The sequence below is a fragment of the Balaenoptera physalus genome (assembly GCF_965194825.1).
Source record: "Balaenoptera physalus genome assembly, chromosome: 5".
In the NCBI taxonomy this organism is placed as follows: domain Eukaryota; kingdom Metazoa; phylum Chordata; class Mammalia; order Artiodactyla; family Balaenopteridae; genus Balaenoptera; species Balaenoptera physalus.
The window spans coordinates 45,557,322-45,573,160 of record NC_138884.1 but is presented as its reverse complement, the minus strand read 5'-3'; the positions used below and the strand labels follow the sequence as shown (position 1 = coordinate 45,573,160).

The 15,839-nt window shown below is 50.9% G+C and overlaps 1 protein-coding gene and 1 long non-coding RNA gene across 5 annotated transcripts in view; one reads left to right on the top strand and one right to left on the bottom strand.

Moving 5' to 3' along the window:
- LOC309661721 overlaps positions 1–5,453 on the top strand; it is a 141,667-nt gene extending 136,214 nt beyond the window's left edge. The window contains exons 4-6 of one of the 4 annotated variants that reach the window (XR_014264176.1): positions 1,168–1,579; positions 1,864–3,772; positions 4,825–5,453. This is a non-coding gene — a long non-coding RNA (uncharacterized lncRNA). Of the gene's footprint in view, positions 1–1,167; positions 1,580–1,758; positions 3,773–4,824 lie in introns of all 4 variants that reach the window. The other 3 variants (XR_014264177.1, XR_014264174.1, XR_014264175.1) reach the window with 3 other exon arrangements.
- The window catches only part of LOC309661718 (stearoyl-CoA desaturase 5-like), a 386,110-nt gene extending 370,683 nt beyond the window's left edge, over positions 1–15,427 (bottom strand). The window contains exon 1 of the mRNA XM_082463676.1: positions 14,967–15,427. Within this exon, the coding sequence (XP_082319802.1) occupies positions 14,967–15,207 (241 nt within the window). The 5' untranslated portion in view covers positions 15,208–15,427. The remainder of the gene's footprint in view (positions 1–14,966) is intronic.
- Positions 15,428–15,839: the final 412 nt, after the last annotated feature.

Here is a 15,839-nt window from a genome sequence, read left to right as displayed (position 1 = left end):
ACAAAATCCCCATTCCCTGTTAAATAGGATCTGACTACCACCAGAGTGAGGTGGATGAGCCCGGGCCAAGGGGGAGACTGACACCCACATCCCCGTCACGGCCACCTGGGTACATCCCTGGGCAATGCTATCCGATCCATCCCCACTCCAGAGACACCCATGAGCCCGGTGCCCAAACCACTGCTGTGTAAGTCGGTGCCTCTCAAGGCAGTGTCACCTGAGGGTGTCCAGCAGGGCTCAGGCATCAGAAGGACATTCTCGCAAGGCCTGACTGCCCCTTACCAGCTCTGGATCTTGGGCAAATGAGTCCGCCCTGCATTCTGCCTCCTCAGATGCAAAATGCAGACGATACCAGGACAAGTCCACAGTCCCTCATCGAAACCCAAGGGTCAGATGTGCTTCAAGGTTCAGAATTGTTCAGATTTGATAAAGGTAATAGAGTGCCTATGCATTATAGTAATACCCATGGTGGGTCTGTCACACAACACATCAATACGAACATTCAGACTAAAAAGGATAAACAGTTTAGGTCAGATTTTGCCACCAAATGCATTCATTGGGTTAAGCTTACCCTCTACTTAGTTATGAAATAATTTTTTTGCAAAGTTTTGCTGTTGTTCAGAACAGCCGTGAAGACATTAAGGCCCTGTAGGATTATTGTTGTGTGGATTAAAACAGTTACAACACCCACCTCCTGTAGCCATCCCTGCACCTCAGGCCCACTTCAGTCCTCGTATTCATCACACTGAGTTACAATTCTCCTAGGTCTGTCTCCTCTTCTAGATCGTGAGCATTTTGTGGTCAGGAATGACAGCTTGCTCACCTGTGTATTCCCAGGCCCATGCTGGGCACATGTTCATAAATGTGTGCAAAACACAAGTTAATTAGTCATCTAAATCTCTCCACCTGCCTGCCTCCAAGCAGGTGGAAAAGCGCACCCCAGAAGTGCTCCCTCCCTTGCTCCTGAACCCGGGTACACATCAGAACATCAATCTGCCTACTCAGCATCATCACGACGGTGCGGGAACCTCCTTGGCACTTTCAAATACTTTTTTCATAAACCCAATTCATGTCCACTAGGAATGGCCCTGACCAGGGAGAGACTTGGGAGATTAGAACTTTTGCTAATCAGCAAAGTTATATCTGAGTCCAGACTCTTGCCTCCAGCCTTTAGACTGAAGAAGGACCTGGCAGCCCCAGGGGGCCAAGGAGGCCCACCTGTCTGTTTGCTTCTCCGGGAGCTGCTCCCACACATCGTGCAGTCTGGGCACAGCACCAATGCGAGCTCTGCTTTCAGGACTTTGCATCTCTCTTTCTCTGTGAAGACTCCACGCCTGCCTGGGTTTGGAAGGCTCTCGGCTGCCTCTTCACACTTATCTCTGAATGAGAGAAACCCAGCCCGGCTCCCCTGAGCAAGGCTGAATGAGCCCCGAGATCTAAACTGGCAGGAGCTACAGCTTGAGAACCACTCGTGCTAAAATGGAGAGGGACTTGGAGAGCGCAGCGCCTTTTCAAGAGAACGGAGAGGAAAATTCAACAGCGGGAGGAACTGAAACAGCCACTTGGATTACTGTCCTAGGTGAGGGTGGTCCCCTGTGTCACGTGGTCACCTTTGTCACGTGGCCACATTGACAGGATGCAGGTTAGAATTAAGCCCACTGCCGCCCATCGGATGCACAGTGAACATCTAGAGCGTCTCCCCAATGGTTGTCATCTCTTGGTGGGTCAGAATCATTTACAAGGGTCCTTATATCTCAGGTAGCAGAGGAGCCTAGGTCCAGGACGCCCCTAAAGTGTGCCTTGTCCCAGGCAGAGCTGCACTGCCTCCCCGCCTGCCTGGTCTAAGAAGTATTTGCTCCTCAGCAAATGAAGACGACTGGAAAGCCCCGACCCTCAGAGATGAAAGGGGCCCGAGAGAAGGGCTCCACCGACCTCCATTCTTTGAATGGACACGTTTCCTGAACGCGGTCACGTCTATACAGCGGATTTCCTGCACCAACTCGCTGTCTGGTCCTGGGAGCGATAATAATGATGCCACCGCTACTCGTACTGGGGCTGCCTTCCCGGAGGGGAAGATCGGGCAGGGGAGGCGCTGAGGCTACGCAGTTGGCTGCCGCACCTGAGTCCCCTCCGCAGTCCTAAGAAAGGTTTCAGGGCCCTCTTCCAAGCAGGTGGAGGTTTCTGCCTAGGGCTGTTTGTTTGAGGCTTTCTCCTGAGTTTTTTTCACCTCTTCTGAACAGCCTTCCACCCCAGGGATGACCCAAGCACCTACCCCCACCCCGCCCCGGGGAAACAAGCTCACTCCACACCACAAAGCATTCCGGGTCCGGGTCCGGTCCGATCACAGGTTCTCCTTCCGCTTTAACTCTCCTCTCTCCAGTGAAACTCCCACCCCCTCGGGCTCAGCCCTGTGTAAGAAGCTGTGTGCTGAGAGAGGAGCCCCTGCAGCTATTCCCATTCCCCAAATGCTGCCTCTTATCAACCCTAAGGAATCTCGGGCTAGTGGAATTGGAGGCAATGTAACAGCCTTGCACCTGTTCTGAGACGGGGCACGTGTGTGGGGATGTGACATTAAACTGCTAGGGACACAGCATCACTCCCAGGTCACCTGCCTCCGGGTCAGAGCACCTCCAACCCACAGGGTATAAGAGCTACCCGTGGCACCTGTTAAAATGCAGAGTCCGGGTCGCTCCCAGAGGTTCTCATCCTGTAGGGCCTGGGTGGAGCTCCCGTCTGGGTAGAGCCCCCTGATCTGCACGTTGCACGAGCAACTCAGATGACCCCCAATACACAGTCCGCAGACCAGCCTGAGAACTACTGCCTCGCTCATTACCTATGTCTGCTTCTCAGTTTCTACCCCTTCCCGCTTCTGAAAACTGCCCCTCACAAATGTTTTCCCGCAAAGAGCTGGGGGCAGTTGGTAGGGGAAAGGTGGCCCCCGAGGTTTTCCATGAGGACGATGTAGCCAGAATTACCCCAACTAATACTGGATACTTAAGTATATACAGATGCAATTGTCTTGAATTTGCTTCAATCTAATCCGAAGGGGGGGGGGGAAGCTATAAAGGACATTGCTAGGGTACCTGATGACATTCGGCTATCCACTGTGGATTAGATAATATCAAAAAGTTGGGACTTCCCTGGTGGTCCAGTGGTTAAGACTCTGTGCTTCCAAAGCAGCGGGGGCCAGTTCCATTCCTGGTGGGTGAATTACGATCCCATATGCTGCTGGGCATCGCAAAAAAAAAAAAGATAATATCAAGGTTAAACTCCTGGTTTTGAACATTGTACTGTGGTTGTATTCTTATTGTTAGGAAATACATACTGAAGTATTTAGAGATAAAAGGACACAATATCTCTGACTTATTCTCAAATGGCTCAGAAAAAATAGTAGTCACACATATGTATACATATACACATAGAGAATATGATAAAGCCAATGGGATAAGATGGAAATTGTTCAGTCTGCGTAGAGTAAATGGGAGTTCCCTGTACTGTTCTTACGACTGTTCTATGTATCTGAAATTATATATCAAAGTAAAAAGTTACCAAAAAAAAAAAAAATCCCCAGGTGAGGGGTGGGTGTGGGGATAGAGACTCCATTCTCTTTACTTTTATGTATGTTTGAAATTTTCTATCATTAAAACGATTCCCTGTACCAAGCCTCAGGTATGGTTTGAGTGGCACCGACCCTGGGCTGCTGGGAGCCTAGACACCGTCCACAACATCACGGGCAATGACCTGTGAGCTAGGAGTACCGCCTGGATTAGCGGTAAGGTCCTCCACGTTCTGTCCTCCCAACTCCCAACACTTAGCGATACACCTTCACAATCTGACTTTTCCAATGTTATTTTTTTCTGATGATTAATATCAAATCTTTCGGGCGGAATCTTACATAAAGGCAATTATAAACTAGAAAATAAACATCACCTTTTAGACACACATTGCCTCTATCACAAAAGAAGTTTTTATTAGGACAGGTGATTTACTTTCAACCCCAGAACTTAGATTGGGCCCTAATACCTTTCCTTACATGATTTAGGATATAAATTTAAGCCAGAATGACTGACTGATTTTTTCAAAGTTCTCATTCAGTTAAAATAGAAAAGGATAGAAGCTGAAGATTATATGAATCATATGATAACAAGAAAATGCATATGCAGAGATGATATTAAAAATATTTGAGTACACCATAGGGAACTATATTCCATATCTTATAATAACCTATAATGGAAAAGAATCAAAAAAGGAATATATATATATATATATATATATATATGTATCTCCAAATTACTTTGCTGTATATGTGAAAGTAACACAATATTGTAAATCAACTATACTTCAATTAAAAAAAAACTGACAACCCACAAGGGCACCAACCAATCAAAACCAATCAGAACAGATTTATTTTTAGATTTAAGCCCTGCAGCTGAGCCAGGTATTGGCCCTTTAGCTCTTGGATTGTTGGGAATTCCAGGAGCACCAGGGAAGGCACAGTTATCCAATGATTTTAACCACTGGGCGAACACTGACTGACTACCAGCTCTGTGCAGGAAGGAATATTAGCTCTAATAACTATGGTTTATTCCAACCCTCCTGGGAGCTCTGCCAAGTTTAGGTTCATACCCAGTCTATGCTCAGAGGGTAGCTCCAGATGGAGTCAAGACCCTGGAGTAATTCAAGCAGAGCTCAAAAATGTTAATGACTCACCCACTTGTCAGGAGCTAGGGAGCCAAACACAATGGATTTGGAGGTGGGAGATGGGAGGGGGAGATATGTGGGCATTATTCACACTTGCTAATAAATACCTTCTTTTGCTTATAGAGACTCTAGGGCAAAACAAATGCTTTCAGGGACACTCCAGTGACTCACAGGCTGAGAATAGAGACGATCTTCATTGTAACCATCTGCAAAAGCTTCTTATGAATGTATTTATTAGAGGAGGGAACCGACAAACTACTCCAGGAAAGTTACATTTTAGAAATTCATTTCTAATTTCATGCATAGAACTTTTAAAGAAGTAAGAGTATTTTCCACTTCTACTCATGCCAAGAGAACATTAAGTTGGATACACTACTTGGGGAAAATCACAGCTGTTCCTCTGAGTTATAAAAGGTAGGAGGGTAGAGACCAGGTCTCTGTTTTTTTACACAGTGCCTGGCTCAAGACCATAGCAAATTAATTGCCTGCTTGATAAATGTTTTTTGACGATGAGGTGGAGGATGCTTTGGGAGATGGCCTTGCTCATTCAGGTCACAGGCTGCATTTACAGCCATTGTCTCTTTAGGGAACCGAGCTAAAACCCATACAGCCAAATTGCCAGGGCATGATGGTATGCATACAACAGACAGTGATACAGGAAGAAAACAAATTTAAACCTGAGTTCTAAACTCTATTCTTGTAACTCTTCATTTCCAAGTCCACTGGTATTTGATTTTTTTTTTTTTTTTTTCCCATTTTAAGGGCAGGGCTTCCCTGATAGCGCAATGGTTGGGAAGCCGCCTGCCAATGCAGGAGACACGGGTTCGAGCCCTGGTCCAGGAGGATCCCACATGCCGCAGAGCAACCAAGCCCGTGCGCCACAACTACTGAGGCTCGCGCGCCTAGAGCCCGTGCTCCGCAACAAGAGAAGCCACCGAAGTGAGAAGCCCACGCACCGCAATGAAGAGTAGCCCTGGCTCGCCGCAACTAGAGAAAGCCCGCGTGCAGCAGCGAAATCCCAACGCAGCCAAAAATGAATAAATAAATTAATTTTTTTTAAAAAAAGAGTACCTGCTGGGTGAGATTAAGTGGACTTTTTTTTTAAGTGGACTTTTAAATGCCCTTTTAAGTAAAATTTGAGGCAAGAGAACAGAAATCTGACCGTGACGTCATCACTGACGTTCTGCGTCACCTGAACGATGAAGACAATGACCAGCCAAGAAAACCATTCATCAGTCTGAGGAAAGTGTGTCACCATGGAAAAGCTTGGTAAAGAACACATTCTAAGTCACTCACTGTCCATCTTTTTCTTTTTAAATCCATTCTCCCACAAAGCATTTAACACTTCCCTGTGCCCAGAGCAACCTTCCCCAGCCCCGTCTCACCGCATAAAAACCCAGAGGAGTGATAGAGAATTCTGCAAGCTCCCCACTGAGGTCAGGGTGACTCCCAGATGGACACGGGTGCAGAGGGGCATGCAGATTCCTGGGGCACTGAGAAAGGCTTCTCTCTCCCCAGTCCTTTCCCCAAAATCACATGGAAAGTTCTCTTACAGGGGCAAAAACATTTTTAAAGTTAAGAAACAACATGAAAACTTTCCTTAGAAAGAAAGGCCACACAAAGATTAAACTCATTCATTCGTCTCCTCCTGCATCCATTCCCCCAGCACAGTGTATGTTGAGCAGAGGCCATTGCCAGGCTCTGGGGAGGCAGATGTGCCATGGGAGAGCTCAGAGCCTCATGGAAAAGGCAGACATTTACAACTCGCTGAAATGACAGCAGGACTGGAGACAAGCGGAGCGGGTAGGGAGTAGAGGGGAAGAGCGTGCTAAAATATGAAATCAGAGCCTTTCCAGGGAATGGAGGTGACACCAAAGAGGGAAGGTCATGAGAGGGAGTAAAGGCAGGCCCTGGAGCAGAGGTGTTGGCTGTCCCAGCAGCCATGCCCTCTTCTCCCTTCCCCCAGAGCCTGGGTTTTGTTTGGCTCTTAACCCCCGCCTCATGTGGCATGTGGCTCAGTGGCTAACACTGATTATCCTGAATCCCTTGCCAGTGATGGTTTAACAAGGGACTTGGGACACAATCCTGCAAGTGAGACTTGAGGAGACATCAGCTGTGAGATGACCAGGAGAGAGTTTCTCTCTGATGAGACTTCAGGAAGGGGCAGCCTCTCTCTTCTTCTGTAGGACACTGTTGTAACTCCTGGAACTCTGGCAGCCATCTTGTAACCACAAGGAAAACTAAATTCCACAAGGCCACCATGGCAGAAATGAAACCTGCACTTTGATGTTATTACTGAGTCATCCCACAAGTGCCCTACCTTAGGATTACCTACCAGTGAAATTAGAAATTTTCCTCATCTTTTAAGCCATCCTAAGTTGAGTTTTGTGCTACTTGCAGCCAAAAGCATCCTTTGTGGAAGGTGGCCCTTTCCTGAGGCCCCCTCGCCTTTACCAGTTCATCTGGTAAATGAACTGTTAACTGTTTTACCAGTTAAACAGACATGCTGAATTCCCAAGGGCCATGCACAGAGACTTCCTGTTATTTTTCTCCAGCTCTACTCATGAAAATAAAATTAATTTTCTAGCCCATGAATTAAACATCACTGCTGCCGGCTGAAAGATTTTAGCAACAGCCTTTTGTTGGCAAGAGAAGCAGGATCCCGACATGTTCTAAAATAAGCTACAAGGAGGCAGGAGGGGAGGAGGCCATTAAACGGAAAAAGAAAGAGTTGCCAAATCCCACCCATGTGCAGCTTCTCTGACCCGTCGGCCTATGGCCTGACTTGAGGGAGTGATTCTCTAAGTTCACTGCAGATGGGTCACCTGGAGACCTTATCAGTGCAGGTAGTGATTCAATAGGTCCAGGGTGGGGTCTGAGAGTCTTTCTTTTTAACAAGCTCCCAGGTGATGTTGCTGGACCACAGCCTGCAGGGACCCACAGAGCCCTCCGTAATAAGCTGCAGAAATGGGAAGGAGGACATTGAGGAGGGTAGTGAGAACCAGCTGTTTAAGCTCAGGTTCAAGGGAGGAAGTGAGGTGAGAAGAACTCCCCTACACACCTGTACCTTTGAGAAACAGAGGAAAGAGGAACACAGGAGGAGGAGAGAGCCCTGGGTCTGGTATGCCTGTGCTATTATACCCTTGGGGCATTTTAGTAATTTAGTCCTGGGACAATACCCCTGAATCTGTGAGATCAAAGGCCCAGCTGAGACATTATTTCTAGCTCTCCCTCAGCTCTGGCCAGCCTGAGGGAGGTGCCCGGCCCCACTGCACACCTGCTCCAAGGCGTCTGCCTCAGGGTCCTTCCCGAAATTCTTCAGACTCACTCATCCCGCTGCCATGTGTCTGGTCTAGAAGTTATACACCAAGAGCCACTGGTGTGTGTGATGGGTGAGAGGAGGTGAGAGGCAGGTAGAGGCTGCAGGGCAGCCCCTCCGAAAGCCTGATCTCCTCCCAGTCTTCCTGGTCCTCTTGAATCTTCCTGCCCTGGATCTGGACCCTGATCACCTTCAGCCTCGCTGAACCACCAGGTCCTTGACTGGCTCTCCCCTCTCCCCTGGGGAGCTCTGTAGCCTGTGGCTACAGTGCCATCTCACCCAAACCCCTTGGCCAGCCAGCCTCGGGCCTCCTGGAGGCTCAGTCCAGCCACCTCCTCCCCCGGGAAGCCCCCCCAACTCCCCCAGGCTGGCACCTGCAGCTCATGCTGCCTTGGCGGTTCTCACCTGTGCACCCGTCTGTCTCTCCAACTGGCCTTAAGTGCCGTGAAGTCAGGGATGGTGTCGGTGCCTGGCAAGTAATGGGTGAGTAATAAGCATAACTGAATATGGATAAGGGAATTAAATAATGGTTCTCAGCCCCGCTCTGCATCAGAAACACCTTAATGCCTTTTTCAAAAAAGCCAGGACCTCACTCCTAGAGATTCCAGTGCAGTAGGTCCGGGTGGTGGGGCGCCCAGGCTTCTGAATATTTTAAAAGATCCCCAAGTGATTCTGATATCCTTTGACAATAGTTGAAAAGGAAAAGAATGAATGAATTAGTGGACAAGTGAATATGTGATTGCACGTGCAACTGTGAGGCTCTCTCGTGGCCGTTCACACTCAGAGTGAACAAACGGCAGACGCTGATGAAGGAGGATAGCGGGTCCCTGCTGGGATGGCCACCAACCCATTGCCAGGGAAAACAAAGTCAGAAAGCAACTGCTTTACCCCTGACCAGGGCTTTCTGACAACCGGGGGATAGCCGGAACAAGTCCCAGCCACCAAAGGGGGAGCTAAAGGAAGGGAAGGCGCGAAGGGAAGCACCGAGGGCCAAGTGCCTCACTCTCGTTCCTTTCACTCCAGCTGCGACATGCTGCTGGTTGTACCGCTCTTCTCACTGTGCAGCTGGGGACACTGAGGCTACGGGGGGTGAGCGATCTGCCCAAGGCTATAGCTGGGGGGCTGGGCCTTGAACCCAGATCCTCTGACTCTAACGTCCATACTCTTAACCCCAGGGTGGCACTTCCACAGAAGCAGGACATGTCACAGCAGAGGGATGGCGAGACTGCACACCAGAGACTACAGAATGTCAAAATAAATGCTCAACAAGAATAATGCCAACCAAAGACGATGTTGCCTTTTATAAAAATTCAGGGAAACCACCATGACTGTGTCACCCTTTTGTAAATCTCTCAGTGACTTTTCCAAGCAATTATTATGATGTTATACAATACACAAATCAGGACAAGATGAGAACTAAATGTTACACGAGGTCAGGATAATCTATTTAGATTTAAAGGCTATGCTTTATATTTGAGCCACAAGAACTCCAAGTCCCAGACAAACAGACACGGAAGCCCTGCAGGTTCCCTGATGCCTGGCCCACGGTGGGGTTGGTAGTAACAGAGGGCACTGCATGTCTATCCTCTGGCACCAGTTTGACATTTGCCCTGATTCTTTTTTTTTTTTTTTAATAAAGCTTTTATTTATTTATTTATGTATGTATTTATTTATTTATGGCTGTGTTGGGTCTTTGTTTCTGTGCGAGGGCTTTCTCTAGTTGTGGCAAGCGGGGGCCACTCTTCATCGCGGTGCGCGGGCCTCTCACTATCGCGGCCTCTCTTATTGCGGAGCACAGGCTCCAGACGCGCAGGCTCAGTAATTGTGGCTCACGGGCCCAGCCGCTCCGCGGCATGTGGGATCCTCCCAGACCAGGGCTCGAACCCGTGTCCCCTGCATTGGCAGGCAGATTCTCAACCACTGCGCCACCAGGGAAGCCCTGCCCTGATTCTTAAAACAACTTTCAGATCAGTATTACCATCCCTATTTCAGAGACCAGGAAACCGAGGCTCTCACACTGGAAAGGGGCCTGCCAGAAGCTGAACTAAGTGGCAATGCTGGGATTCCCGCTCTGGTTTCCACTCTGCAGAGCGACTTCACATTTCAGGATGACAGTGCAGTTGTCAGTGACCTTGACCAGTGTTAGAAAAAAACCGAGTTAATAATGTTAACCTCAACCTATACTTATACTTGTTGGGACTATTAAGCCAGCAAAAGCACACCATTCTCTCGGGTTTCGCTGCACTCCACCCAGCCTTGGGTAGGGCTCTTAGTGCTTGCCTGGTTATTAAAAATGCAAGAGTTGCAACCATGGGCTGGGAATTACAAGATTTAAAAGGAAGATTCATTTATGTTTTTCAGTTTTTTAGTAGTTTGAGCGTTAAAGATTTAAAAAAAAAAAAAAGAATGGGGCTTCCCTGGTGGCGCAGTGGTTGAGAATCTGCCTGCCAATGCAGGAGACACGGGTTCGAGCCCTGGTCCGGGAAGATCCCACATGCCGCGGAGGAGCGGCTGGGCCCTTGGGCCACAATTACTGAGCCTGCGCATCTGGAGCCTGTGCTCTGCAACAAGAGAGGCCTTGCTAGTGAGAGGCCCGCGCACCGTGATGAAGGGTGGCCCCCGATTGCCACAACTAGAGAAAGCCCTCGCACAGAAACGAAGACCCAACACAGCCATAAATAAATAAATAAATAATTCCCATTTAAGAAAAAAAAAAAGATGATTCAAGGAGACAGAAACGGGGAAAAAGTCAAAACTGAGACCCTAAGACATTTAGGAGAAATGATTTGGCCCTGTTTTTACAGCAATTTAACTGGCTCTGCTCAAAAAGCCCCAAAGAAAACACTAAAGACCAGGTGAGTTATCAGCTGAACAAAAAGATTCTTCTTTACAAAATAATGGCCTTCTGGAGGAAAATAGGAGGAAGAGAGGATGAAAGAGAAGGGAATGGGGGAGGGAGGAGGGACAGGGGGATCTGTGTTCATTTCTCTTTGGAGACTTTGAGAAAGAACCCTTGTTTCCCAAGCCAAAGCAATCTTTTCTATGCAAGAGAGGCAACGAAGCCATGTTGTGTGCCAGCTTTGTAGAATTGATTGTGCTGCAAGACGGCCTTTTTTCCTTCTAGTAAAGAAAAAAAGCCAGTATCAGGACCAATAATAATAAGAGCAGCTAACAATTACTGGACATCAGCCAAGGTCCAGGCACTGTGCTAAGTAGTTTACACCTATTATCGAATTTAATTCTCACAGCCTCATGAGCAAGAAGTATTGATATACCCATTTTACAGGTGAGAAAGCTGAGGTCTGGAGATGTTCATTTGCCCAAGGCCATGCAGCTGGTACGTAAGTAGGAGAGCAGGGATTCACATTCTCAGTTGTTTCTCTTCTGAGCTGTGCTCACCCTAGAAAACCGGGAGGTAAAACAGAAGTCCGTGGCCACGCATTCTGGGAGGGCGTCAACAATGTTAGGGATTTGGTGGAAAAAGAAGCCCAACAAAGACATCAGGACCATCGAAGGTGTGGATTCAGGTTACCCAAGGCCTGACAGAAGACAGCTCATCTTTGGGCAACTCTCCGAATTGGACAGAATCTGACTGATGGACCAGTACCTTCCAAACCCCAGCCTCTCCTGACCCTCCCTCCTGCTAGACTGCCTCGTCAATTCCTGCCACCGCTCAGATTCCTCGCCATAGGCTGTGTGCCAGCAACCTGAAGGGCACCAGAGAATCCTGTCTCTTCCTTAGCAATGGTCACATTTGCCCTGGGGCAAGATGGAAGGGAGCAGGGCATGTTAGTGTTTTGCATGCCTGATACTGTCACTGAAATGGTCATGATGTCACCAAGGCATATTTAGGGGACTCGGATGACATTTCAAGGGAAACCAGAAAAGTCCCTCATGTTTTTGGAAACCAGTGGCCAGAATGCCTGGAGACAGGGCAAAGCTGCTGGGAAGGGGCACCAGGACTCTGACCTCGACACCACAGCTGCAGCTCCTCACTCCCCTATTCCACTCGTCTTGGGAGTCAGGGCATGAACGAACTGCCCCTTTGGCCAAAAACCCTCAAAGCAGGCACTTTTGTGAGCTCAAGGCTTCAGGTGAAGATTTTTCCTCCAGCTGGAGGGCGTGTTCTGTGCTCAAAAGTCATAAACTCATCCCTCAGGACCTGCGGGCACCAAGAGCATTCCGTTCTGACAGCCTGCCCACTCAGAAAACTGCAAGGGTAAGAAGAGAAAACAACTTGCTCTGGGCCCAAGGAGAGTCATAAAAAGGTGGGGAGTGAGGCAGTGGAGGAGGTCTGGACTGAACAACTTGATGGGATCTTTCACGGATGACATTTTACTGCCACGCAAATTACTCTTCGCACAACTGAACACCTAAAACATCCTCTGCTGGGTGCTCTGCATGGATGCCTCCTGTTTCCAGGGCAACCATACCTGGGGTGGAGGGTGGCAAGCAATAATAGATGGGCTAGTTAAGCCTACTGCCTTGACAACTCAGGTCCCTGAAGTGGACGAACAGCCCACTGGTGCATGAACTCAGTCCGAACACTACACAGAGCCAGTGGGAGAGATGATGAAAAGGGCATCCAGTGGGGAGAAATTTGAAGCTCAAGGCACCAGGGCTTTCAATGAAAATAACCCTGATCAACAGTCTCCCTATAGATTCTAGCCATCAGCACACTGATCTTAGCTGTCTCTCTCCCTCACTTCTTCTCTCACAAGCTATCCATCAGATAACATTCACTTACTTGGAATGTTTCTAAATCACAAGTTTGAATCTTGAAACTACAATATCCACCACTGTCGGCTCTTTTTCTGTTTGTTTGTTTTTTGGAGGGGGGCAGCAATGAAACCCAGGTAGGAAGTGAATCAAGATTCAGGGAATGGAACTGATGAAAAGTAGCTAAGGCAATAGACTATGCAGGAAGGCACAAGGATGGGCTTGGCAACATCACCCACAAAGGGGAACCCAGAGTCCTGCAGTGTGTTGACTTCTCCGGGGAAGCTAAAGGATTTTGAGGCCGAGGACGGTGTCTTCTGGCCGAGGTCTTTCAGAAGAAAGATTCTGTCTCCACCACAGTGAGTGGCCTGGAAAGGGCAGAGGTGACTGGCAAACCTGGAGAGGAGACCTTGTCCTTGTGGCTCCTGGTGGGATGCCAGAACCAGCAGATGGGTGGCTGTAAGGGATGGAGCCTGTGGGTCTGTGGAGCTCCAGGCATGTAAGACAATATTTTAAGTGTTCACTTCTCCCTGAGCTCTCTGACACTGGGCTATTAAAGCTCAGCCCCAATCCCCTGGAGGCAGGTGAGCTCTGAAGTCCAAAGGCACAGTCCTGCCCCTGCAGGGAGAAGGAGTGGGGTGGAGAGGGAGCAGCTCCCTGGAGGATCCAGGGTAATAAGGGTTTTGGTTGGCAGGTGGGGGGAGTGTGTCCATGAAGCAATGACTGAGCATCTCATGATCTAGTCATCTGGAAGTAAAGGAAGAAGGAAGACAGGGAGAATGAAACCAACACATAACAGTAAAGAAGATGGTGGAAAGGACACTGAATTGAGGCGGTGTACTGAGCAGGGGAGGGCTGAGCAGGGAGGTTACCCGAAGCTTAGGGGGCTCTGGGAGGCTTCACAGATGCCCACAGACGCCCCGCCCCTCTCATCATTCCTCAGCTCTGCTCAGCCACACTCCCCTAAGAGGCCCCCATCTTCTGGAAGAGTTTGCTTCCGAGAGCAGGGACTGCAGAGTTTCAGGGGAAGGCTTGGAAACGAGCGGCCCCATTATGAACCCAGGCATTTGGAGCTGGCACTATGCTAAATAAGACGCCTTGCAGAAAGAGGTTTTCTTATTTTCTTCCTTCCTCTTCCCCTCTGGGAATAAAAGTAGGTTGTGTTTCTCCTGCCCCCGTTCCTTGGCGATCTCGGAAAGGAGAGCTGAAAGGGCTTCTTGGATCATCTCGTCCAACTCTCAGCCCAGGATATCAAGGCCAGCGCCTTTTGTCCCGGCTAACGTGGCCACTGCAGGGACTGAGGCCAAAACCAGTTGCTGGGGCAGGGGGTGTTGGAAGTGGTTCTGAGGTCAGCCACTGGAGTCACGTAGGGCAGGCACTCGGCCCCCGGGCCCCGGGAGGTGGGGGGCATTGGGGGGGGGGGCTCCTGGGCTCCCTCCCATGCCGGCAGGGTTGCGGGTGCTAGGAAAGAGGGTGGCGAGAGGGAGAGCTACAGGTGCGGTGACAGACAGGCACTGGTCAGAAGGGATAGGTCCCGGAGGGGATCTGCTCTGCCACGGTCTAAGCTTTGTGCCGGGGGGCAGAGCGTTCTCGCCGCGGGGTTGGTGTGCTCGCCGAGAAACTTCTGGGACCTTAGAAGTGCAGCTGGGCACAAGAGATCACGGAGCGGGCAGGGATGGGGGCCTTGAAGGGGCAGGAAGGGAACTGGTGTCTTCCATCTCCTGCGCGAACATCAAGACTGATCCGGTGCCGGGTCTCTCCACCCCCGCTGCAACTCCCTTTCTTGTCCTGAACTCGGCCCCAAGGTCCGTGGCCCACAGAGGAGACTGAGAAGCCGAAGGGCGGCAGAAAGGAGCGCCGCTGGGACCCGCCTGGGCGACACAATCATCCCATCGGTCTCCCCGCCCTGGAACCCGGGTTCAGCCGGTGCGCCTCTGCGCACAGCGGTGGCGCCGAAGGGCCCCGAGTCCGTCCAGGAGCCGCCAAAGGCACCTACTCAAGCAGACAGCGGAGGAGGCAGAAGTTGAAAATACCAGCACAGAAATACCTGCCTGTACCAAAGGCCGGACGACTGCAGGCCGGGGGGCCGGGGCGCGTGGTGGGGAGGCGAGCGGAGAGCGGAGGGGGGCTCCACACCGCCCGAAGCCAGCGGCGACCCGCGCCCCCGCGCGCCCCGCCGCCGCCTCGCCTCGGTGCCCCGGGCGCAGGGGCCGCCGGCCGGACTTACCCCACAGCAGAGTGAGCGGCTGGGCTTTGGGGATGAGCGCCAGGGAGTACACGGCCCCCAGGTGGAGCAGGCTCATCAGGAAGACGTTCCTCCAGACGATGTCCTGCCGCCGCCCGCGCGCGCCGGGCTTCTCCCGGCCGCCGCCGCCGCCCTCCGAGCCCTCGACCCCGAAGCCCACACGGATTTCCTCCTTGGCGGTGCGGAAGGGGACCTTCCCCTCGTCGGCGGCCGGGCCTGGCATGGCTGGGGAGAGGCGGGCGCTCGTGGCAGCGGCAGCAAGCAGGCGAGCAGCTGGCGCGGAGCTCTCTGGTGGGGGCGACGGCTTCTGCCTTTTAGGAGGGGATTTCCGCACCTCCCGTCCCCGCCTTCCCCGGGCTTCTCTGCTTCCTTCTCTCTTCTTCTGGCGTTCAGCGCGGCTTAAGGATGCAAATCTTGGCGCCCGGCATCTACTGCTAGCGAGTCGCCCCTACCGCTGCCGGGGCTGAACTCTGCGGCGAGGAACTGGAGGTGAGCGCCAGGGGCTGGAGGGGACGCAGGGGGGTGGGGGGAGGGGGCGTGGAAAAAGCCGAGAAAGCGGCGGGGGTGGGAGCGCTCCGAGGGAGGGAGCTGGGAAGAAAGACCCGCATAGCTACAGCCAATCAGGATCGCCTGCGGGGCTCTTAAAGAGAAAGGCGCCCCCTGGGCCTCCGCTGCCCGGGCTCCCCGGGGCCGGACGGGGCAGCCTGCTCGGCAGGCAGCGTGCAGCCTCCGCCCGCGGGTGGGTGAGCGGTGGCTCCCGGGTCAGGGAGCCTGCAAAGGGGCTCACAGCACTTCTGCAGCTGTTGTTGTGTGTTTCTCCGGTTCCCAGAAATACCCTTCCCTTTTGAAAAGACT